The sequence below is a fragment of the Microtus ochrogaster genome, chromosome 7 (assembly GCF_000317375.1).
Source record: "Microtus ochrogaster isolate Prairie Vole_2 chromosome 7, MicOch1.0, whole genome shotgun sequence".
NCBI classification, from domain to species: domain Eukaryota; kingdom Metazoa; phylum Chordata; class Mammalia; order Rodentia; family Cricetidae; genus Microtus; species Microtus ochrogaster.
The window spans coordinates 46911874-46936331 of NC_022014.1; the positions used below are offsets into that span (position 1 = coordinate 46911874).

The following is a 24458-nucleotide window of genomic DNA, read 5'->3' on the forward strand; positions in this document are numbered from 1 at the left end:
TCAAAAACAAAGGTGAAGGAAGGAAAAAAAAATCATTGGATTATCTTGGAGGGGGCAGAAAGCCTTGGCAAGGAGGAGATGGTTTGGAGATGCTGGGCCAGGCTTCTCCAAACCTCAGCCCAAAGCCAACCAACCTCCCCAGCTGGAGCATTCCCAGGAGGCAGAAGGTTGCCCCCCACGTGCCTACCCATCCAGGAGGCCTGCCCTTTTCCTTCCTAGAGAGAAGGTGAGCTCCCCGAGCGCAGCGGGTTGGGTGGGTGTGGCCCGCAGCTCAGGGAACCGACCCAAGGCTCCGCCACTGCCGGCTAGCAGCCCGACAGCCCGCCCGCCTGGCGAGCGCAGGCTCTTCTTCCAGAAACTGCGCGGATTGGAGAGCACTGTTTGTGCACCACAAGGTCAAGTCGGGAAGTGGAGTCGGAGGAGGAGGGGCGAGGAGGAGAGGGTGGGGAGAGGGGCGCCCCGCTTCACCGCCAAGTACCAGCCCTGGGAAGTTGCCCCTCGGTTTTTAACCCTTTGCGGTTATAAGAGGCACGAGGCAGAAGGAAGGGGGTGTCCGGGGGCAAACTCCGCCTGAGGCTAGGACGCGCTGCCACCCTCCTAGCCACCCACCCATCACAGCGCGCCTCACTCCCCCCCCCCCCGGAAATGCAGGGCAGCACCAGGCGCCAGGAGGCACCCGCGAGGGGGAGGGGGCAACGAGCCCAAGAAGGGACCCCCCCCCCCCGCAGCCCTTTTCTACCGGAGGTCGCCCACAATTTCAAGTTTCCCAGCCTGGGATGCTAGTTTGCATTTGGTGTGGGTGGGGGAGGAGGACCGCGCCCCCTCCCCCCAGCCCCATGCGCGCCCCTCCCCTGCACTCCTGCCAGCACTTTCTGCTCACTTCTGGCGCTGCAAAAAACGCCACGCGATTTATTCGATTCCGATTTTAAAACCAGTGATTCCTAAACCTGGCGAAGGGCTAGGGTCTTCCAGCTCCGGAGTCCCGGGGGGTGGGGCGGGCGGGCGGGGTACTCCGTGCAAGCCTCGTTTCCTCCGCGAGTGTCGCCTCCAGGCTGTTATTTGCGAAGAAACGTCTTTTTGACGCAGGGAGAAATGGCAAATTTTAAGTACGTCATTAATATGGCGCCAAAAGATTTTTTTAAGTATAAGCTTGCTTTTTTTTTTTTAAGGTTGTGGGGGGCTCCGCCTGGGTCTGGGGCGCGAAGGGGGCGGGGTGTGAGCAGAAAGTGTGAGTGAGCGAGTGGAGGGGCGGGGTATGTGTGTGAGTGTGTGAAGTGTGAGCCGACCTGATGGGACTTGCACGGGCTCAGCCGGCGCTCGGGCCCGGCCCTGGGGACAGGGCGGGCTGGGGGCGCCCCGGAGTCCACGAGGAGTCCGGCCCCGCGTGCAAGCGGGCAGGGGACCATGCAGGGCACCCCCCCGCGGGGGGGGGCCCGCAACGCTACCTGGGACTGTCGCCGGAGCCAAACAACTGGGCGAGAAGGGGGGGGGGACACGGCGAGGGGGTGCCGGGAGCGGAGATCCGAGTGAATTAGAAAAAAGTGGCTACTCCCCCTCCCTCTCCTCCTGCCCGCCCCCACCCCACCCCCACCCCAACACATTTTTTTTCTCCTCTAAAGAGATCACAAGGAAGTCTTGGTTTAAAAAGAAACAGAAACATACACAGGGGGTTGGTGAATGGTGCCGACCGCGGCCATCGCAGTTGGAGGCTATTTTTTGGGGGGGTGAGTAGCGTCCATGGAGTTACTTTGCGCCCACTCCTAGAGGCACCAGCTCAGGGATGGAGGGCTGACCGTATTCCCAGCAGGGGTGCGGGGCTTGGGGACGCTGCGGCCCGGTCGCCTCCCTCGCCACGACCCCGGATGGATGCGCGCCCCCCGCCCTCCCGCGCCGGCCCCAGGAGCTCCTGGCTTCGGGAGCATCCTTCCCGCGCCGGCCCCCGCCGCGGCGCGTAGCCGAGGGCAGCGCCCCTCGGGAGGGCACCGCGGAGCAAGGTAAGAGCCAGCCCCCAGCGAATGGGCCCTGCGCATCTCAACGGCAGTATTTTGTGGGTTTCTTTTTTTTTTTGCAACAGATCTGCCAGTGCTCCTCGCTCCCTCTCTCTCTTGCTCACTCGCTCCCTCTCTCTCTTGCTGGCTGCCTGTTCTAGGAAGCCAGCGCGGGGGGTGGGGGGGGGACGCACAGCACTGGGGAGAGAGATTGCGCATGTTGGTCAGCCGTGTTTTAAAGAGTACAGTGCGGGGAGGCTGAGAGGGGCACATGCAACAACTTTTGGAAGGGTGAGCCTGGCGACCTTCTTTATTAATGACTGCGGCAAAGCGCCCCTGGGCCGGCGAGGGGGCGCGGGCGGGTGGGGGTGCTTGCGCTGCAAGTTGCCTCTCGGGCTCCGGCTGGCCCGAGGGGCTGCGGCGGGACCGGGGTGCGGGGTGGGGAGGCCGAGCGGTTGGGAAGCAGGGCACGGAAACCCGGAGCTATCTGCCCTTCTGTTTCCCCGAGTTTCATTTTGTTGATACGCAGCACGTCCGGGTGCCGAACCGGACTGAGCCGATGCACATGACCCCGCGCTGGGCTCACGTGCAGCCGGTCCAGTCCTAGACACCTTCCGGGGGCCACCGCCTCCGCCCTGCGCCCCCTTTCCAGGCTGGGTGCACGCGGGCGCTGCACGCGGGGGCAGCATGCTCGGTTTCTGAGCTCAGAGACATTACACAAATTAGTTGTTTTTTTTTTATTTTTGAGGGGCGGGGGACAACCTTCCCAGGTGAGTGCAAGATACGCAGCCCAGGTAGCTAGGGTGCGTACTGGGGGTAGGGGGCAGAAGCCGTTCGGGGTTGCGCGGGAGTCCGGTGGGGGAAGAGGCGCTGCTGCTAGAGTGGAAATGTACCGGCGACGGCAGGAGCGGCGGGTGCGCGCTCACGGGGCGACGGCAGGGGGCGTGGCCCTTGTTTACCTTCTCTCAACTCTGCCGGTTCGCGTCCCGCTTTGGGGAGTACTCTGCAGCTCCCTGCCCTCCGCCCTTACACTCTGGGTGGTACCTAGGAGCAGTGGGCAAGTGGCGAGCCCTGCTTAGGACACACGCACCTGACCCCAAAATGAGTGACATTGCAGCCCCCGCCCCCACCAAGCACTGCTGCAGTCCCTCCGGCGGATCCCCGGCCCCGCCCCGCCCCCGGCAGTGGCATCTTCCCTGCTCACCTCCTTCCTCCCTCTCCCTCCCTCCTTCCCACCCACTTGCCTGCGCCTGCGGAGCGGCTCTCGCACGCCCACTCCCAGCCAGGGTGCAGACTTGTAGCTCCCCACGGTCCCTTCCCGCCCTTCCCTGGGTCCCGAGACACCCCCTTCTCCGGGCAAGAGCTTATCCTGGGTCAGCTTGGCGACTCGTAGCTGTTCTGTCGGAGGGTGAGGACATTTGCAAAACCGGCTTGGAGGCTTCTCTTTACCTTACAGAGAGGCCCAGCCAACCCTACCCGGTACCCCTAATGCACACCTCTACCCCACTCAGCACCCCTGCCCCCACCCGGGGCTCAGTTGCCCTTCCCAGAGTCCCCCTAGAGCCCTCCCCCGCCTCGGGCGCCAAGCCCACCCACCTCCTGGCACCGCCCCCGGCCCGAACCGCCTCTTGCCCTTCCTACGCCTGGGCCGGAGCCCCCCGCAGCCACCTCCGGCTCCTCCTCCCAGCTCCCGCGGTCGGAATCACGCCGGCGCGCCTTCAACCTGCGTGCCCATCGCCCGCCACCAGGGGCAGGCTGGAGGCGCGCAACCTTCTAATCCCCTTAGCGACTGCAGCCGGCCTGGGCACTTTTTTTTTTTAAACCAGCTTGGCCTCAGGCCTCCTGCTGGGGGGCGGGGGAGGGGCGCCGGGTTTCTTTATGCCCGACAGTACATTGCACTGGCCATCTCAGGTCTCTGAAGATTTCCAAACTTCACCCTTGCCCCTAGCACCACCCCCCCCCATCTGCAGAATTCCGAGGTACAAAGTTTTACCCAGAGGTAGTTTGCAAGAGGTCAGTGGGAGGGATTATGATTGTTTTCAGAGAAGTGCAGGAGGGGTTAGGGAGCCCCTTTTTGAAATGAAGAGTTTTGAGCCAGAAAGAACAGTTGGGGTGTACCCTTAAACATTTATATTTGCAAACAGGCCCGAGTTTGGGAGGTGGGTTCTCCTCCCAAAGTGGCACTGTCTCATCTCACTGGTAAAATTCCCAGTAGGACATTTGGCAGGAGGGCCAGGCAGCGGGCTGCCAACCGGGCCTGGCCCTGCTTCCTGGGTTCCCAGGGTACTGACTTCTTTTTCCCTAGCCTGATTTCTTTTTTCCCCTTAGTGCCCCAAGCGAACACACCAACCCTCCTGGACCAATTGTCCCATTTTCCTTGGGCGGGTTGGGACTCGCAGAGCAATCCACTAAAGCAGAGGAGGAAAATAACAGAATAAACTGTAAGGGGGGGTGTGAATGAGTAATAAAACTGACCCAGTCAAGGAGGAAGGCTTTCATGTTTAGGCTATGCTATTTGCTTTTTAGGTCACAGGCTGCAAAAACAGGCTTTGATCCGAAGCGGGCGAATAATTTATTGAGAAAGTTTGCATGGTGGTGGTGGGGGAGGATGTTTGTTTGATCTGGAGCCCTCTCCTCCGTAGTTCCAAGTGCTGTTGGCTGTTGTTTGGAGTGGAAAAGCATTTGGTTCCACAGCAAATGCTTGGTAGAGGGAAGTCCTCACCCTGCGCAGCAGGACTCACCAGCGAATGTTGGTTTTGAAACTGTTTGGCCAAGGGTCTTCCCAGCACTCTTCACAGATGAAGTGTTTAAGGACAGGGTTATTTGGACTCTGGATACAGCAAATGTTTTCCCATCCAACAAGCTTTTCCATTTCCCAAATTGCTGGGCTAGATGGCCGGTGACTCTTACCCAAGAGTCTATGGTATCTCAGCATTTAGCTCGTGCTGACAGTTTGGATATGTGATTTCCCCAGCTCCCTAGTGTTCCTTACTATCCAAGTTAAGCCTTTGACACTGACTCCTCTATTTTTGAGGTGGTGGGCGGCGTGTTCTGGTATTTACAGCCAGTGTTTCTGTTAGACTAGAAGGTGGCTGGTTGTCTTCCGCACCCATCAGGTACTTCACTGAGTGTGCAACAGGCCCACTGGAAATTTCATGGATGTTTAAGTTGGATGAGAGGAGGCCAGATAACTTTGGGACATAACTTTGACTTGTCCCAATATGAGACCTGTGTCATGTGACTTAAACTCTGAAGTGGTGGGTCTAAGCTCAAAGTTTAGGCACTAAGGGAGGTTGGTTCTGGGGCCTCAGGCAGTCCTCACCTCTTCCCCTCAGCCATCCCATTGGAGTTTGGAAAACTTCCATTCATGCTAGGAACTGAAGGTCTCCCTACAGACCTGAGCCCCGTGACGGGGCAGCCAGCTGGCCTAGGTTTGAATGGAGTTTCCAGCAATGGCAAAGGCACTGTGAATCTCAGTTTATCAGCCAGTGGGATTGATGATAATTCCTGTCTAAGTGAGCATAGGAAATGAACGACTGTCTTAAAGACTCACCCTGAGACTGAGGATGTAGTTGGTCTAGCGAGTGCAAGGCCCTGGGTTCAATCTCCATCGCCCCAATGAAAAGGGAAGGGGGAAAAGCCCGAAGTGAGGCGTGTGGTAGCATCCGCACCGTGGCAGCCAGTCTTGCTCTTAATGAACTGAGGCTAGCCAGTTCATTATCTACACCCTGGCCTTTGCTGTCAGCTCCAGGCTAGGCCAGCAAGACAACTGTCTTCTGTGCAGAAGAGATGAGAAGCATCCAACAGGTGCCCATGGGCAGCTAGACTTAGAACAGTCCACTGAGTTTTGCCCTGGATATTGGGGGGGTGGGGAATAAGGATGAGGAATTACAAATGACAGATTAGACAGAACCCATCACATTCGTGGAATCTCCTTGGTTGAGTCCCTAGAGCTGTCCTGCACAGTGCATGTAGGCGCTGGAAGCTGGAGCCTGGTGGGGACTCTTATAATTGCAGGTAGGCAGTGATGTGGTAGGAGAGGGTTCAGGTTCCCCTAGGGCTTGGAGAAGTAGAGTTGACAGTTACAGACAGCCGCCCTCTGCCCTGTGCGCACAAAAGCACTTTCTGTATCTGCAATTATTGTCCCCAAGAAGGCATTAAAGTTAATGAGAGATGGGAAAGAGTGGGGCTGTGACCCCCGTTTGAAGCGGTTAAGGAGTGCGCGAGCTCTTGTTTTCTGAATGTCTGGCCTTCCTTGCACAAGGAGGCTCTGAGGACAGGTTTTCCAGCCGAAATATCATTAAATTGTATTAGCATCTTATTACACACACGCCTTCGCGGTCTGCCTCAGACAGGGAGAGTTTTTGTTTCTCTCTGAGAGATTGTGTCTGGAATGGTAAACTGCCTGCTTGAAGGTCCCCCACCCCCACTTTTTTTTTCAGGAGGACGGAATCCTGCTGTGTCTGTGAGGGCAGGCCTAGTGGCCTCTGGAGAAGAGAGGCCGGAGGCCAGGTTGGGGTGTTTTAACTGCCCCAGGGAGTGGCTGCAGTAGCTAGCCTGAAAGACCCACTGTTCCCAGGGTCAGCTGGGAGGGCGTTAATGGAGGCCCAGGGTGTTTATTTGAATTTATTTGCAGAGACATCTTTAAAAGAGACTGGCATTGGGCAGTGGTGTTCCAGGGCCAGAACTTTAGTGGGGACTAAAGACGATGGCCTGTGCTGCCAAGAAAACATCTGCCACCAAATTGCTGCCCTATTACTGAGTTGACATTGGTTATTAGCCAGGAGCCCAACCAAATAAAGCTGCCTGGAAAATGTGTAGGGTCAAGACTGGGAAAGAGGAACTGTGGAAACAGGAGGGAATCTTGGGCTGGGGTGTTGGTGTCTGCCAGCAGCAGGCCGGCCAGCTGGGCTGTGTGGTCCTGACACACCAGGAGGGAGGGAGCAGAGTTTGCTCAGTGTTCCCCATGATCCTGGGTCCAATTCTGTCTGCTAAGAGAAGCAGAGGAGGTAGGAGCCCGCGCTGGGCTTAACCCTTGAGAGGGTTCCTGGCGTTCTAGCCAGACAGCTCTTACTCATTCCCGAGGAGGACAATTGGAGGGTAGCTCCACACACTGATGGGTTCTCCGAAGACAGAAACAGGGCAGCTGATTTCTCTAAGCAGGGTAATGGGCAGTGATTGACATGGGCAGCCGACCCAGCTTGTGCCCGGGTCTGGAAGCATGGAGAACCGTTGACTGTAAGAGAAAAAAAAGAGAGGCAGGGGCTGCGGCTGTGGTTGAGTGGTAGCGTTCTTTCGTGAACGAGGGGTCCTAGGTTCAGTCCCCAGTCTTACGAAAGGGAGGTCACTGTGTTGGGACGTAGTGAGGAAGGAAGGGGGTAGTCACTGTCAACCTTGAGGTAGGCAGGGTCCAAATTGGTGTAGGCTCTGGAGAGGAGATGAGAATTTGGCCTTGAATCAGCTGGAAGCCTGTGAAAGAGTTTGGGGGTGGGGGGCAGGAGTTGGCGGTATGATAGGCTTTATGCTTTAAAGATTTCTTTGATTGCCGTGTGGAGTTATGAGTCCGTGGCGAACGTGGTAGCGAGAGCAAGGAAATGAATGGACTAGATGGGAGGTGAGATGGGCGTGACCCAGTGGGATAATCGTGGAGCTGGAGTGGGTGTGCACGGGACTGGCCAGAGGTTGACTGGTGCAGAGGAGACACGGAGGCCATGGGCCACTACTGCTCTGTTGAGGGCCCTTTGGTCACCCACAGTCCAGAGAGTTCCCCGTGTGTGTTGCTATCCTGGGGTGGCATGGGAAGTGCAGTGGACCCAGAAGATCCTTCTTGCTCAGACTCTCCTCTACAGACAGGATTTCAGGACTACCTACTTCCTTCAAAAGCAAGTGCCTAGTGCCACTGGAGTCATTTGCCGGAACAGACCGTGCCTGGGGAGAGCTGGGAAAACCCAAGGCCAGGCTGATGGCAGCTCTGTCACTCCTGCCTGTTAACTGTCCCCATTCTTGCCAGCGTGCCATGTGGTTTATAACACGAAGGGGCTGCCTCATTGAGGAGGCCGGGTGTAGGTCTGCAAGCTGACAGGGTCACCTGTTGGTCTCTGGACAAAGACCCAGCACTATGAGAAGGGCATGGGCAGCCATGGTCACTGCCTGTTCTTTCCAAAGGGCTGGCCCTGGTAGGGCTCCCCATTCTGGCTCAAGGCCACCTGTGCGCGCCTTTACTAGCTAGTTAGTACCCGTGCAGCGCTCCAGCCGCTGTGCTGACAGTGCTTCTCACTGAGTCTGGCCAGCTGATTCTAGCCAACAAATGTGTTTCGTTTGGCCCTCTCAGGGTGTTCTTCAAATCCTGACTCAGTCGCCAGCTTTTTAAATTCAAATGTATGGGGAAATCAGATCCAGTTTACCTCCTGGGGGAAGTATGTCTTTGCCAAGACCTCTGGCCTTGTGAGCTACCGGTAGGGCTAGGATCTGAACCCAACACGCCTAAATCCATAGCTCCTGCTCCTCTTCCTCCTGGATTGGAGGTCACACCCAGGGACTTGTGCCTAAGCACACCGCAGGTGGCTACTGAGCTCTGCCCTCAGCCCCCAGCCAACTCTTAGTGCTGCAGGAGCTCCTAGTTTAGAAATACTGTTGCCCTCCTTGGAAATGAGAGCAGTTCCTGGACAGGGTTGATGGAGGAGCTGGAGGGGTGAATTTACTGCCACACCAGCGACAGGGCTAAGTGGGCCCATATGTGGGCCAAGGCTAGAGTTCTTTAGAAAGCCAGCCTTCCTCAGATCCTGGAGGTCACAAAAGGTGAAGTCTGGTACAAACATTGTCACCTTGGGTAACTCCTGAGCCTCGGTTTCCTCATCCCTTAGGTTCTAAGAGTGAGGGGAAGGCAGTTGCCATATACACTATTAACCAAGGGCTATCCTGAGATTCCCCATGGTGTTCTTGTGTGCTAGGGACACACCCCCCTCCCCATCTGCCATAAAGAACAGGTCTTCATTGTTCCTTCCTCTTGGGTTGCTTGCTCTGGCATGTGTCTTTCACTCTCTTGGCCTTTAAGAAACACTGGACAGCAAACAGGCAGCCCCATTGGGCTCCTCTCATTCCCTTGGGGGACAGTGGGTAAGAGAGGCACCTACTTGAGGTCAAGGGTAAAGCAGGAAGGTCATTGTGGTTGGCCCAGAGATCGGGTAAGCGTCCTCCCCACTGGGTGAGTGGATGTTCCAGGGTCTCTGCGGCAGTACAGGAAGGTAGACAGGGGCACCCCATAGTTTGACAAGGACTGTCTAGAGAGAGGACGGGGATAGGGGGTCACCGGCTGTTGTGAGGCCATTCTAGGACTGAGCGGGAATGTGGTGGGAGTCCCTTGACGCGACTTGGTATTAACCAAGCGGGCTCCACCATTCAGACTTTTGCAAGACCTGGGGAAGAAATGGAAAGGCACAGCTTTCCAGGTTGAAGCTGATTCTTTGCACAAAAGGAGCTCAGGGTAACCTTGGGGATCCAGCCATAGACTCTGGGGTTCGATGCTCATCTCCATCCAGACAGTTAGGAGTGGGATGAGGCAAGCATCATCTGTAAATGGAGCTGGATCTTACATCAGCTGTCCGGCGCTCAGCCCTGTGGATGAGGTTCTGAGGGTCGTGTGAGAGAGCCACCCTTAGTGTCTGAGAAGTTAGATAGTGCGGTTGAGATAAAGTAGGATTACATTTTATCTGAGAAAGGACCTGCTACCCTGTTTCCACAGCCCAGTAGCCACTATGCTCAGGATTTGGCTTCAATCATGGTTTGTGCCTTACCTTGAGAGCATGGTCCTGGCAGAATCATCCCTATTCCCTCTTCTCCCTCCTCCCTCTAGGGATGCGCAGGAGGTACCTGCAGTAGGTGATATTTTCTGGTCAGCTCATTTCATTGACTGGGAACCGGGACTTGAGTGGTCATTGTCACCTTTCGGTTTGTGCCTGCTGGTCTCTCTGCAGTCCTGTCCACTGGACAGACTTCTTGTCAGAACCTTTAACAAATGTTGGCCCTGTGAGTAGGTCGGGGAAGGATGAGGCTGGAAGAGAGGCGTGCCCTTATCCTTCTCTGAATGAACGTGTGGGTCAAGGATGCAGCTGATGGGGTGTTTTCCAGAAAGACTGAGGATTTCCTTGGATGTCTGTGAAGGTAATGACCCTTCTTGCCTTCTGTTGCAGATGGAAGAGAAGAGGCGAAAATACTCCATCAGCAGTGAGAACTCCGATACCACTGACAGTAAGGCCCTCCCACCTGGGGCTCCGATACCACTGATAGTAAGGCCCTCCCACCTAAGGCTCTAGAGGGACAGCCTATAAGGAATACTGGCAGGCCCAAAGACTTGGTAGGAGGAGGCTGACCCTCCATTCAGTTCAGCCCAGGGCTGTCACATGGGTGAGACCAATTCAAGTCAGGTTCCTCTGCCACTGAGGTAGCCAGTCCCTGCCCTAACCAGAGCCTCACCATCCCCTTTGGGGACCCCACCCTCTAGGTACGCCTTCCTTCTGATCAGAATAGACCAACTCTGACCCTCAGGGTATTTGCTGTTGCCTGATAGAGGAGAAGAAAATTAATTCTTTGGCTTTCTATTGAGTGGGGACCCTTTTAGGAGTCTCTCCAAAACAGACGCTTTGTAGCCCTTTATTATAGTTAGTTAATTATTAAAATAGAACAAGTAACTTCGTAACCAGTGGCAAACTCTGATCAGAGGATTCCTATCGTGTTCACTATGGCACACAGTAGGTGTTTTATAAATGTTGGCTGAAGAAATTAATGAAGGGGCTGGAGAGATGGCTCAGTGGTTAAGAGCATTGCCTGCTCTTCCAAAGGTCCTGAGTTCAATTCCCAGCAACCACATGGTGGCTCACAACCATCTGGAATGAGGTCTGGTGCCCTCTTCTGGCCTGCAGACATACATACAGACAGCGTATTGTATGCATAATAAATAAATACTTAAAATAAATAAAAAAAGAAATTAATGAAGAAGCACATCCTTCATGGAATCTTGGCAGTAGATTCTCAGAGGTAGGTTAGATAAGGGCTGGGGGTGTCGGTTGGATGTCTAGAAGTGGAGAGAAGGGTTCCTGTTATAGGTTCCAGCTCCACTAGAGCTGATTAGTGAGACTGTCTAAAACAAAAGTAGAAAAAGCCTTGAGTCTTCCTGACCCTTCTTGTTGAGGCCATTGCCCTGTAGTCTAGCAAAAGCCTCGGACCCTACAGTCGTGGCCAACTGAGGAATCCCTTGGCACCATTCTAAGGCTATCGATAACAGTATCCTTCAATCAGCCTTTCGAGGACCCTTTGTTCCATATCTCGTTAATCAGCTTCTTGTTACTGTCATGAAATATGTGAAATTATTAGCCTATGAAAGGAAAGGTTTACTTAGCTCACCGTGCCTGAGTGATTGTCTTCAGTGGCAATCCCTGTGAGGTTCCAGGCTCTAAAAAGTCACGCTGCCTCTCACCTTAGCCAGAGGACCAAGTCTTTGACACACAGACCTTTGAGGATCTCCTAAGTCATCACTCATGTTACAGAAGAGCGAACAGATAGCTAGCTACTCTCCACACTGAGGAAGCTGAAGAAGAAGCATGAGTTCAAGGCTAGCCTGTCTTGGTGTCATTTCCTGTTGCTGGGAAAAAAATCCCTGACAAAGCAGCTTAAGGAAGGGTTTATTCTGGCTCACAGTTCAGGGTCCAGTCCATCACAGCGGGGTGACAAGAGCTCGGAGCGCAGGGTCACAAGTTGTTTCTGCGGTTGAGAAGAGAGAGCGAGAGATGAGTGCTGAGGTTCAACTTGCTTTCTCCTTTTTATACAGTTCAGGACCCAAGCCTGTGTGTGATCTCTTTAGTGTGGGTCTTCCCTCTTTAACGCAGAATAGTCAAATAGTTCTGGGCTCTTGGCCAGAAGTTAACCAGTCCCTCACAGGTCTGCTGGAGGCTTACCTGCCTCCTAGGTGATTCTGGCTCCTGTCACCGTGGTAGTTAACACTTACCCATCACCCATTCACTCCTTCCAGGCTTACAGGGATCAAATCATTTGTCTGTGGTGACCAGTGCCACTTGGGTCTTCCCAGATTGCTACTTTCACATGCCGTACCCGGCCTCTGTATCTTACTGGGACCTGCAGAAATACCTTGGTACACCTAACCTGGGGCAGACAAGAGACAAGGCATTCCTTGACCAAGTAGGAAGCAGACCCTCAGAGGTCCAGGGACTTTTCTTGGAGCCACAAAGCCAGCTGATAACTGCCTTTGATTTCTTCAGCCCCTTTTCAGTGGTGAGTGAAGGGGGCTTTATAGTTAGTTTCATTGGTCTGTGGAAAGGCTGGGGCCCAGAACAGGGACAGTGCTTCCCACCTCCTGACCTTTCAAGCTGGGGCTCTTCTCGAGACTTGCCATCCTCTGATGTGGTTGGGTGCTGATTCTGACCCTCCAGGACTCTTCATGGCCTGTGGTCTATCTGCAGGTCACGTGACATCTACATCAGCATCAAGATGTTCCAAACTGCCCAGCAGTACCAAGTCGGGCTGGCCCCGGCAGAACGAAAAGAAGCCTTCCGAGGTAGGTAGTGATGGTGGTAAGGTTCCCGGAAGGGTGAAGCTGAGCCGGGAGGTGACTAGACCAGACACCTGTTGGGAGTGAGAGAGCAGGCTGAGCAGATGTATGAAGGCCACGTGTTCTTGGCAGAGGGTCAGAGGTGACCAGTGTGGCAGGATGGAATGATTGGGGGACAGTTTATCTAAGCTGTTCTTCTTGACCTGAGAGAAGCCTTTGAATGTTCATAACAGGATAGTGATATAATCTGATGTGTTTGTTGTCATGATACAGGGTCTCTCTGTGTAGACCAGGCTGGCCTCACACTCACAGGGGTCTGCATACCTCTGCCTCCCGAGTGCTGAAGGTGTGTGCCACCACATCGGGCATCATAGTTTAAAAAAGATTCCACTGGCTGCTGAGGAAGAAAGTAGCTCACTTACAGCTTGTAATTTAGAGCTGGTGGCAGCAGATTAAAGAGTAAAGGGATTTCGGGTGCTTCGATACAGAACCGAGGGTGACAAGGTTTGCTGGTGCTGGACAGAAAGGTAGAAGTGTTCAGAACCCTCAGGTGCTCCTGACGATACTTGGTGTATACTTACATTTTAAGCCTTCCTTGTTTTGACCCAGGGTAATGCTTTCATGTCCTGACCGTAGAGGTGTTTATGGCTTCTGTGGAGGGAGTCCTTGGGTTCATGAACTGGCATTAAGACCTTGCTTCCTGTGGCCTATGAAAAACTGCATGCAGGAGCCCTACTGTTCCTTCTGAGGACTTCACTGGCAATGCTATTGGGCAGAGAAGAGGCCCTTGGTTTAAATGTGGCTACAATAGCCAGCCAGATGTAGTGGTGATGTAGGAGGATCTTCTATCTATCTGTTGCTTTCATTGGTTAATTAATAAAGAAAACTGCTTGGCCTGATAGGTCAGAACATAGGTAGGCGTGGAAGACAGAGCAGAATTGTGGGAGGAAAAAAGCAGAGAGAGACAGGCAGACTCCATGATTCTCCGACCCGAGATGGACGTAGGTTAGGATCTTTCCCGGTAAGCCACCACCTCGTCGTGATACACAGATTATTAGAAATGGGTTAATTAAGATGTGAGAGTTAGCCAAGAAAAGGCTAGATATAATGGGCCAGGCAGTGTTTAAATGAATACAGTTTCTGTGATATTGTTTCCGGGGCTAAGCTAGCCGTGCCGGAGCTGGGCAGGACAAAAAGCAGGCCTGCCCGCCTCACCACTACATAGTGGTTCACTCCTTTAATCCCAGTACTCTGGAGGCAGAGGCAGGCGAATCTACAAATCGAGTTCCAGGGCAGCTAAGGCTGTTAACACAGAGAAACCCTGTTTCTAAAATAAATAAATTTATAACAAATAAATAAAGTGGCTGGGAGAACTTTGGGGCTCTGCATTTCCAACCTGGTCTTTATGCATGCAGCTGCTTTGCAGTTGATATGGGGTTAAGGACCATGTCTTTTCTCAAGCCACGTCCCTTTTCCTGTCGCTCTCCACTAGGGCCATGTGCTGTCCGATTTTACCAGCCCCTGGATGTGAATTTGGGATGGTCATCCTATATGCTCTTAGCTGATCTTCCCCAGAGCTTTGTACTTAAAAAAAGACTCGATGCCTTCCAAGATGTCCTGCGCTAGGACCCTTCCCTTGGGAGGTGGGATTGGGACCCTTTGAGAGTGGTTTTTCATCTCCCTTTTAAGTTACAGTGATTTGTTTAGTGTATGCATGTAACCCATAGGTACACATGAGTCCATGTCTATGTCATGGTATGCATGTGGAGGGCAGGGAACAATTCGAAGGAGTTGAATCTTTCTGCCATTTGGGTTACCAGGGTCAAGTTCAGGCCCTTAGACTTGGCAGCAAGCACCTGCTGGGCCACCGCCCCAGCCTTCATACCTTCCAAACCTGGGTTGGGTGGAAGCGAGAGGGAGGTGTTTCTGGGGTTGTAGTGAAGGAGGGAATTGGATGTTGAGTCTGAGGGGTAAGAGCACACTTTGGCTCTTCTATACCCTCTTCTTAGCTGGCTACTTGGGAGGACAGAGTGTACCAAACACAGTTTGGGAAGCAAAAAAAAAGGGGGTGGGGTGGACTCTTGGAAGGTTCTGCCTCTTCATGGAGTGAGTAACTTTGTAGTCACCTTTCCTTGGCCCTCCTGGTCCTGGGAGGCAGGAACTACCATGCACTTTTGGGACCTGAGGATGTTGCCTCTGAGAAGCTTGCCTGTCTCCAGCTTCCCTGTGGTTCTGTGTACTTGCATGAGATGTATTACCATGAAATGGGAAACTCCTGCGGGAGCCATCTCGTCCCCTGCCCCCCTCCCCAGCTCGTGGGGGATAGAATGCTTTCTACACTGGCTGGGATCAACCTTAGGAGGAAACAGGTGTCAGCAAAGGCTGAGAAGAAAGAGCAATTTGCATGGGGGCATAAAATTCCCCTGCCTCTTGGGTTTTCCAGCCCAGAGGCTTTGTACCCAAAAATAGACTTGAACCTCTCAAAAGGCCCTTTCTGGGGACTAGCTGTGCACAGCCCAGGCCCAGACCAGGAGCCCCTGCAGGAGGCTGTGTTGTCCACCCAGAAGGGCTGAAGAGTCTTCCCTGCCTTGAACTGCAGCCAAGCCTTTCCTCCCACAGCAGGCTGGAGAACAGCCTGAGAGGTTTTCCTTGTCCTCTTGAGTGAGAGGGTTGAGCCGTGGCCGGTATAAATTCTGAGTTATGGTGGGGCAGAGAAGAAAGCATCAATGAAAGCTTTCAAATGATTTGGCTCGTGAGAGGGCGGAGAGAGGAGCTAGGACTTGGCTGCAAGAACGTTCGCATGCTCTGGTGAATGAACTGGAAGCAAGGGCCTTGCCCGTGAGCCTGGCTTAAGAGGCAAAGGTTTCAGGCACCCTAACAAAACAGGTTCTTGGGAGCCCCAACTGCCCGGTGCCTTGTGGGATAACTGCCAGGCTGGTCACACTCAGGACTCTCACTGTGGCAGAGAAGTACAGGAAACACCCCCCCCACTCCACCCCACCCCCACTGCCCGTGGCTGCAGAGCTGAGGAAGCTGTGGTTCCCTCCGTTTTTATTCCTGTGTGTCCAGTAGTAGAGTTGGGAGCTTGAGGAAGCATGGTGCTTAGCATCGCACAAATCGTGGAAATGGAGTGAGCTGTAAGATGTCTGCGGGCTAGGATTAGAAAAAACAGATACGCTTTCTTGTTTGTCTGGGGGTGCTCTTCACACCAACGTGGTCCAGGGCCAAAGAGCACAGACCAACAGTCAGGACCCTGGACAGGGCTGAAGCAAACTTTCCCTTAGGGCTTTTTACCCAGGCCTCTCCCTAAGCAGAAGCGAAAGGGGAGTTCCAGGCTGAGATAGAATCTGCCTTTGGGCCATGGAAGGGGAAAGTGGGGACTGGGCCAGGGCCTCAGCCTTCTCATAGACCTGTCTGTGGGATGGATGCCCGCAAAGCTGAAGTCTGTCCCTTGGGCCTTAAATTCAGAGAGAGGGGAACCCCAGTGTGAGAAGCTGGTACTGTGTAAATTCTGCTAGAGTCTCGGAGTTCCGGCTTGTGCTCTTACACCTGATAACGTTGGCATCTTACTGCTTCTCCCTTTGTGCATAGCGACTTTGTAGAATCAGGTACGAGCTACAGCTCAAGATCATCTGATATTCCAACACCAGCGATGTGCCCCAGCTAGAGGCCAGTACGTAGGCAGTTAAGAACCTTCCTGCTGGGGAACAAGCTGAGAGCTGGACCTAAATTTTCCCCAGGATAAGGGGTCCAGGCTTCTTGCTCCCAGCAAGCTTCTTAGTGGCAGACAGCATCTAATTGAGAGCCAATAAAGTGGCCTTCCTGCACATTCCCCCCTGGCTAGTGTCATGTTGTTCCCCCCTACACACACACATATGCACACACGCACACGCTTGCAATGGACAGGGGCTACCTAAGTGCTAAGGATGGTTCTGGGAGACCTGGAGGCCTGACCTGTGGTTGGTATCTTCCTCATGCCCTGTGGCTGAAAGGCAGCCCAAGCAGCGGGGATGTCCCCTGGAGGTGTGAAGTAGTATCTCAGGAAGTCAGCACCTACACAAGTCAGTCAGTGATTCTCCCCCCCCCCCCCCGCAGAGAAAGCTGAGCAGGCACTGAGGGGCCCAGAGAAACCTGGCTAGATACGGATACTGCAGAGCTTGTCTGTTGAGGGGAAGGCTGCTTTGCCTCTTGAGGAGCTTTGGAACCCTTGGCAAGTGACTCTTCTCTCTGAGTCTCAAGATCAACATCTGTAGTGACCCCTGCCTGGATCTTTTTCTGGGGATGTCTTTTCCCAGTACCCGTGTCCCCTGTGGGACGGTGTCTTAGTTACTCTTCTACCGCTGTGAAGACATGCTATGACCTAGGCAATTTACAAAAGGAAGTGTTTAATTAGGGCCTTATGGTTTCAGAGGGTTAGTTCATGATCTTAGTGGTGGGAAGCCTGGTGGCGGGCAGACCGCACTAGAGTGTAGGTGTGCACTCTGATCTGTAAGCGAGGCAGAGAGACTGGGCCTCCTATGGGCTTTTGAAACTTCCAAGCCCACCCCTAGTGACACGCCCCCTCTGGCAAGGCCACACCTCCTAATCCTTCCTAAACAATCCACCAACTAGGGACCGAGCATCCAATTACAATCCTGTGGGGACCATTTTCATCCAAACCATCACAGAGAGGAAGGTTCCAGAAGAGAGTGGGATGGATGGATGTCAGGAGAAGTTGGCCATTTGGAATGGTCCAGGTTGGGATCCTACAGTCCACTCCTCTGTAGGCTCTGCTGAGAAGTGAGTGTTTCTAGAAGAGAGAATGGGAGAGGGGACTTCACACATTCTACAGAGGTCCTCCCCCTCCCCCGTGTCCTGCTTCATGTCCACACATGGTCTGGCCGAGAAAGTGAAAACAACCTCTATCATCAGCAATAGGATGTCTCCAGATGTGTCCTAAAAAGCTACGTGAGGATTCCCCCCTGTCCCAGAACTGCAGCTTTGCTTAAAACAAAACAACATAAAAGATTAGATCTACCCCTGAAAGAAAGACAGTAAAAGTTTGTTGGGTGAAAACCAGAAAATAATCCTGGAGATGCAGAGATGATGCCCAGATGTTTGGAATAAGATAGTCTGTATGAAAACAGCAGTGGGGGCTGGGGATATAGCTCAGTTGGTAGAGCATCTGCCTGGCATACTGGTCCCAAGTTTGACCCCCAGCACCTCATACAGGTTACAATGGCGGGAAGTTTAGAAGGTCAGTGGCTCATCAGGTTCAAGTGGCTGCCAGGCAAACCTGCCCACCTGAGTCACAGCAGGAGCAAATCAAGTGCAAAATGCTGGCCTCTGGCCTCCGCACAAGTGCCACAGCACACTCACACCCCTTCCACGCACAGCACATATACGAAATTCATACGCGAAATTCAGTTATTCTTGACCATACACGAGTTCCAAGCTGGTCTGGGGCTGCATGAGACCCTGTCTGAAAACAACCAGACACTTTGTGGGAGCCTAGGCAGTTTGGATGCTCAACTTGCTAGACCTGGATAGAGGTGGGGGTTCCCTGGACTTCCCACAGAACAGGGAACCCTGATTGCTTTTCGGGCTGAGGAGGGAGGGAGACTTAATTGGGGGAGGGGGAGGGAAATGGGAGGCAGTGGCGGGGAAGAGACAGAAATCTTTAATAAATAAATAAATAAATAAACAAATAAATAAATAAATAAAACAGCCAGACAAACAGACTGGGATAGAGTTAGTGGAATGACCACACAGTATGCACTGAGCCCTAGGTTTAATCCCCAGCACTGAATCTCCTGGGTGTGGTGGTACCTTCAGGAGGTGGAGGCAGGAGGATGAGATATTCAAAGTCATCTACTCCATAATGAAGTGAGAGGCTAGCCTGGTCCTGAGACCCTGATTCAACAGACAAACAAAACCAGCACAGTGTCACGTGCCGTCGCATGCAGAGTGGCCCACACACTTCAGTAAAACAGGAGAACCCTAAAGAAGCCCCCTGCTTATCCCTGTTAGATCCAGTTCTCCAGACAGTCAGGTGGGGGCGGCTGCAGGTGCGCTTCCTCCAGGGCCAGGCGTTTGCTCTCTGAGACTCTGGGGTGGCGGTTAAGGCCAGACCCACTTCTCGTACAGGCAGAAATGGAGCTCTTGCCGCCAGCTGGAAAAGCCTCCCGGCCTCTGGGACTTGTCTTGCGAGCGAAATGTGTGTCATAAATTCTCTTTAAGAGCAGGAAGCGCTGTTATCCTCATGAAAATAAGAGAAAGAGATGTTGAGTGGTTTTTTTTTTTCCCAATGTTTTTGAGCACCTGACCAGCTTGGCTCCGTGGTAGCTTGAAGCTGGAGCTGGGTAGAGGTGACTACTATTCCCTGAACCCTTGTCTGGGATTACGTGCCTAATAAGCAGTGTATAAATTTATTCTTTTTTTTTTTTTTTTTGGTTTTTCGAGACAGGGTTTCTCTGTGGCTTTGGAGCTTGTCCTGGAACTAGCTCTGTAGACCAGGCTGGTCTCAAACTCACAGAGATCTGCCTGCCTCTGCCTCCCGAGTGCTAGGATTAAAGGTGTGCGCCACCATCGCCCAGCTAAATTTGTTCTTGACTGAGAAACCGTCTCAGGTCCAACCCAGAAAAGATTACTAAAAAGATGAAGTATCTGGCTGGCTCGGGGGTGGTAAATAACGCACTAGTGTGGTTGAAGACAGAGCTGAAACAAGCGGTTTGTTAACTCCTGGGTCTTAGCCTCCACAGCTGTGAAATCGGGGAGCAGACATCAGAGCGGACTGTGTAGGGAGAGCGTTTGGCATGTGAACTGTGCCTTAGCTTTACAAGTGTTACTTCCGAGAAGATAGGAGTCTCAGGAAACAACTGATTAAAATAGGTTCCTGGGGTTGGTGAGATGGCTCAGCAAATAGGAGCACTGGGTGCTTTTCCAAGTTTGGTGCCTTGCACTCAGTGGGTGGCTCACGCCCCTGGAACTCCAGTTCCAGAGCAACTAACTTGGGCCTCTACGGGCCCCTGCTCACAATGTGTGTGTGTGTGTGTGTGTGTGTGTGTGTGTATTCGTCTTTTAAAATACGAGTTTCAGAGAATAAAATTCAGTTGATAGAATCCTTACCTAGCATGACCTGGGCTTGATTCCTGACACCCCATAAAAATGTGGTACATACTTATAATCCCAGGACCCAAGGGATAGAGGGAAGAGGATGGACAGTTGATGATCATCCTCAGCTGCAAAGAAAGTTTGAGGCCAGCCTGGGCTACATAAGATCCTATCTCAAAAAAAAAATTAAAATAAGTAAATAAAATGAGGTTCAGGACAGATGTCAAAGCTTTTTTAGGCAGACAGGATAGAAGCAGAGAGAATTAATCCTGGCCAGACCCATTTATGCTGGCTTTGAGGCAGTGCTCTGGACCCATTTCCAAGTTCTTGCTGCCACCCCTACACGCATACAAAAGCTCTCTGCCTAATAGGAACTTTTCCACAGTTAGCCAAACTTCAGGGAAGTCCTGGGGGTTTTCGTTGTTTTGTTTTGCTTTTTACTTATTTACCTACCCATTCCACAAGCATTTCCTTCGAAGTTGCGAGATATGGAGGAGGATGCTACAGAATAGACACAAGAAAGACTAGACATACAGGATACACGCGGTACCTGTCTTATGTGGCTTGTCACATGAGATAGACATTAAATCTCTGTGTGTAGTTTAGTTTAGTTGGGTGCCATTTGTAGTAATAGGAGCGGCGGGGCTGCGTCCCCAGCACCCCGCTGCCCGCAAGGCTACCTTATGCCCCGAAGTAATTACACAGACACCGAATTCTTTCAATCACTGCTTGGCTCTTTAGCTCCAGCCCTTTTCTCGGCTAACTCTCGCACCTGGACTAGCCCATTTCTAATAATCTGCTGTAGCCCAAAAGGGTGCTTACCGGGAAGATTCTAGCCTACGTCCATCCTGGGTCGGAGCTTCATGGCGTGTGCCTCAGAGAGCAGAGCTCTCACCTCTGCCCGCAAGAGTGGAGCATCTCGTGTCTCTCTGAGGCGTCTGCCTCTGAGAGGAGAGCTGTCGAGTCTCTGAGCTCACTTCCTCTTCCTCCCAGCGTCTGCTCCTCCCACCTACGTTCTAACCTATCAGGTCAAGCAGCTTCTTTATTTAATCAACCAATGACCTTCCTCCATCAGAAATGGTCTCACGTAGCCTGGGATGGCCTCAGACTTAACTACATAGCCAAGGGCAGTCTTGAACTTAGGCTTGTGCCTCTGCCTCTCCAATGCTGAGGTACAGGCACGTAGTGCTGGGGATCAAACCCAGAGCTTCCTGTGTGCTAAGGAAGTGCTCCGTCCACTGAGCTACACCCCCAGCCCCTTTGTGATTATGTTACATGCTGAGTCTTTAAGTAACCGGACTTCCTCAGCCCTCCAGCCCCGAAGGAAAGGAATCAGAGAAGTGAGTTTCTAGGGTGAGATGTTTCAAGCAGCAGAACACACGTTGTGCCTCCGTGTACTTTGAAAGTTGCCCGTTGTCATTATTGGATTTTGGAAACACTCCAACTGCATAGATACCCCTGGGAACCTGTTTTCAACCTTTCCTGGGCAGAAGGTACAGAAAATAAGTAACCTATGGTCTCATGAAAAGGAACTGTGCGGCAGAATCACGTCACAAGGCCCAGGTTGACGTCCTTTAGTGTGGGAAGAGCAAGGTCTTTTGTTCCCTCTAGGGTAGCCTTTGAACCCCTGGCCCTTGGACTGGTTGATAGTCTGAAGGCTTTAGCATCCTTTGTATGGTTACAGGAAGCTATAGTCGATGTCCCTTGGCAGCTCGGCAGAACTTGGTTGCTAGGCAGCAGACCTTTAAAGACAACCAAAAGAGAGACAAATAGTAAACATTCATATTCTAAGAAAATTGCTTGTTTTCCAGCCCCTCAACTTTCTTGCCACAGCAAGACTTCTGTTCATCGGTGTCTGTTTTATTCTATATTTAATTTTCATAAATTATTCAAAGGTGTTTTAGGAAAATCATTAAACTTTTTCCAAGCCTAACCTCTGGTGGTTCAAACAGAAAATATGTAGGTTAGGGAACAGGCTGCCATATTGGTGGTCAGGGGTCACCTTACTTGGGAAGGCCACTGAGTACTCAGCTGGAGCCCGGATCCCTTCAAACATCTGGAGTCAGCACCTAGCATGTGCCAGGCCCTATGGGCACCACTGACCAGCAGCGTCTTTTGGTCCAGCCAGACCTCATTGAGCTCATCTGGCAAGGAAGATGTACCAGAAAGCCAGGTGATTCCAACATCAGGGGCTTTGGCAATGTAGACAAAGCTCAAGAACCAGGCTGGTTGAAAACGAAGCTTCCTAGAACCTTGGAGGGACAGTTTGAGGGAGGGAATATGACAGCCCTAATATGACAGACCTAAAAAGTGCTTGGGTGACAAGAACAATCGTGCAGCCACAGGGCCTGGGTCACTTTGATAATCACCACACCTGTTGCTGTAAGCTGATAAAGCAGCTTCAAGGAGAAAGAATATTTGTGGTGGGGATGTCCTGGCCATGGGTGCTGGAAGTGGCTGTCACCTTGCATCTGTAGTAAGGTAGCAAAGACAGACGGATGCTACTGCTTAGCCCCTTCAACTTTTTTTTTCACTTTCCAGATGCAGTTTCCTTATTTAGCCCTGGCTGTCCTGGAGCTTGCTCTGTAGACCAGGCCGGCCTCGAAGTCAGAGATCACCTGCCTCTGCCTCCCGAGTGCTGTGTGTGCCACTCTACACCTAACTCACTTTCAATTCTCATTCAGTCTGGTGTAAGCGGAGACTGCTCGTTTGTTTCCTGTCTGCTCAGACCCAGATAATCACACAGAAACTCTATTAATGACAACACTGTTTGGCCTGTTAGCTCAGGCTTCTTATTAACTAACTCTTAATCTTAAATTAACATTTCTATTCATCTGCGTATCACATGATACCAGTAGGCCACAGCCTAAAGGTTCTGGGGCATCTGTCTCCTTTGTCAGCTACATGGCATCTCCCTGACTCCGCCTCCTTTCTCTCTAGATCTCTGTTTGGATTTCCCGCCTGGCTTTGCTCTGCTAAGCCATTGGCTCAAACAGCTTTATTCATTAACCAATAAAAGCATCATATATACAGAAAGACATCCCACATCAACTTGGGACCCCAGCCTGTTGAATAGTGGCCCCAAGAATTTACATGGGTAAATTCTGCCACTTGAATAAATCTAATTAGATAATCCTTCACAGGCATCCCCAATGTGCTCTAGGTGACTGTGGAGCCTGTGAGGTGGACAGTATTCCCACAGAGGCCCTCCTGTGGGCAGTCACTGCAGGACTTGGCCCTGGTAAAGGCCTCCATCAGATCTGCATGTTCTTCCTTGGTAATCCACCTGATTTGGCTCCACGCTGATTTAGAGGCACTGAGCAGTCATCTCCATCCTGAGGAGGTCGGGAGGTGTGGTGTGTGGTGCCACCACCTACCACTCAGACTTCGTTAGGACTGGTGAATATAGGAACAGCGCTTCCTGAGCGTGACAGCGCACATCCATCAGTCAGGAGTCTAGGAGGCTAGAGCAGGAGGCTTTGGAAGCTGGAACCAATTTCACCCGTGTGAGAAGTGTCTGGCTCCAAACCCAGAAGCTTTTCATGCAGCCTACTGTAGCTGAGGAAGACCTTGAAGTGTGGGTTGTGGGCATAAGTGTGTGCAGGTATGTGTACACCAGGCCCGTAATGGCCACCCCATGCATGTGGAGGTCAGAGAATAGCTTCTGTGAGTCACCTCGTTCCCCTGTGCACTGAAGGCAGGTCATCAGTCCCGTGTGGGAAAGTGCTTTTACTCACTGGGCTACCTTTTATGCCCGACCTTAAACTTCTAATCTTCCTGCCTTCAACTCCCGAGTGCTTAGTTTACAGGTGTTAGTGGTGCTGGGAATTGACCCCAAGCCTGTAAGTGTACGAGGTGCACACTCCACCTACTGAGTTATATCCCCGGCTGAAACATGCATACAAGCACAACTCTTAGACTGTCATTGTACCTATTGTGGGGTGACTGATACAGGCGGGGTTATTTTTTGGAGTTCTCCTGAGTCCTGCCTAACAGGGCCACTGGTGTCCCATCACCTCTTCCCTAGTGACAGGGAAAAAACTTAGAGTTGTCTTAGAACCTGGCCCACAGTGCTGAAGGACCCCAAGTTGAGTCCCAGAGTCCCTTCCTGCTCTGAGGACTGTAGAGTCTGAAGTCAGGGCTGCCTCTCTGCCAGTGGGACCTGGCACACTGGTCACTCCAAATGCAGCAATGGGTCCTCACTGACCAAAAGACATCGGGCCCTGAAGGAATGCATGGGGCGGGGGGGGGGGGGAGAGCACAGCTTCACTCGCAGAAGCCTCACGCAGGGCCGTGTGGTTGAGGGTCTCTCTCTTCTGCTTCTCTTATCTGTAAAGTCCTTGTGTCCGGCACCAGGCACTGAGAACACCTGACATCAGGACAGCGTGTGACAGGGGAGAGGGAAAGAAACATTGCACAAGAAGAGCAAACAGCTCCTGTGTGTGGAAATGGTCAGACGCTGACTGGGGGCGGGGCGGGGAGGTCCAGGGAAGGCGTCCTGTCCTGCAGTCCCAGGGCTGATTGTGAGTAAAGGTCCCAGGGGCGGGAACAGTTAAGGTAGAGGCTTAAGGTAGAGGCCAGAATGAGGAAACCAACCGCAGGGTGGCTTTATTTTTGAGACAAGGTCTCCAGTAGTCCACGCTGGCCTTGAATCTTGTAGAGGGAGGCAGCCTTGAATGGACTCACCTGCCTCTGTCCCCACCCTGCTATGCTGGGTTCTAAGCACCTTCCACCATACCCTTTTTTTTTTTTCTTTTTTTTTTTTTTTTGGTTTTTCGAGACAGGGTTTCTCTGTAGCTTTGGAGCCTGTCCTGGAA

The 24458-nt window shown here is 52.5% G+C and overlaps 1 protein-coding gene across 8 annotated transcripts in view; it reads left to right on the forward strand.

Moving 5' to 3' along the window:
• The first annotated feature begins 205 nt into the window (after positions 1–205).
• Jade2 (jade family PHD finger 2) overlaps positions 206–24458 on the forward strand; it is a 51082-nt gene continuing 26829 nt past the window's right edge. The window contains exons 1-4 of one of the 8 annotated variants that reach the window (XM_026780137.1): positions 1515–1994; positions 4317–4400; positions 10174–10235; positions 12461–12555. In XM_026780137.1, coding sequence (XP_026635938.1) covers positions 1867–1994; positions 4317–4400; positions 10174–10235; positions 12461–12555 — 369 coding nt within the window. In that variant the 5' untranslated portion in view covers positions 1515–1866. Of the gene's footprint in view, positions 227–303; positions 396–1019; positions 1107–1514; positions 1995–2182; positions 2280–2547; positions 2759–3369; positions 3397–4316; positions 4401–10173; positions 10236–12460; positions 12556–24458 lie in introns of those variants that run through there. The other 7 variants (XM_026780135.1, XM_005350117.3, XM_013347350.2 and 4 more) reach the window with 7 other exon arrangements.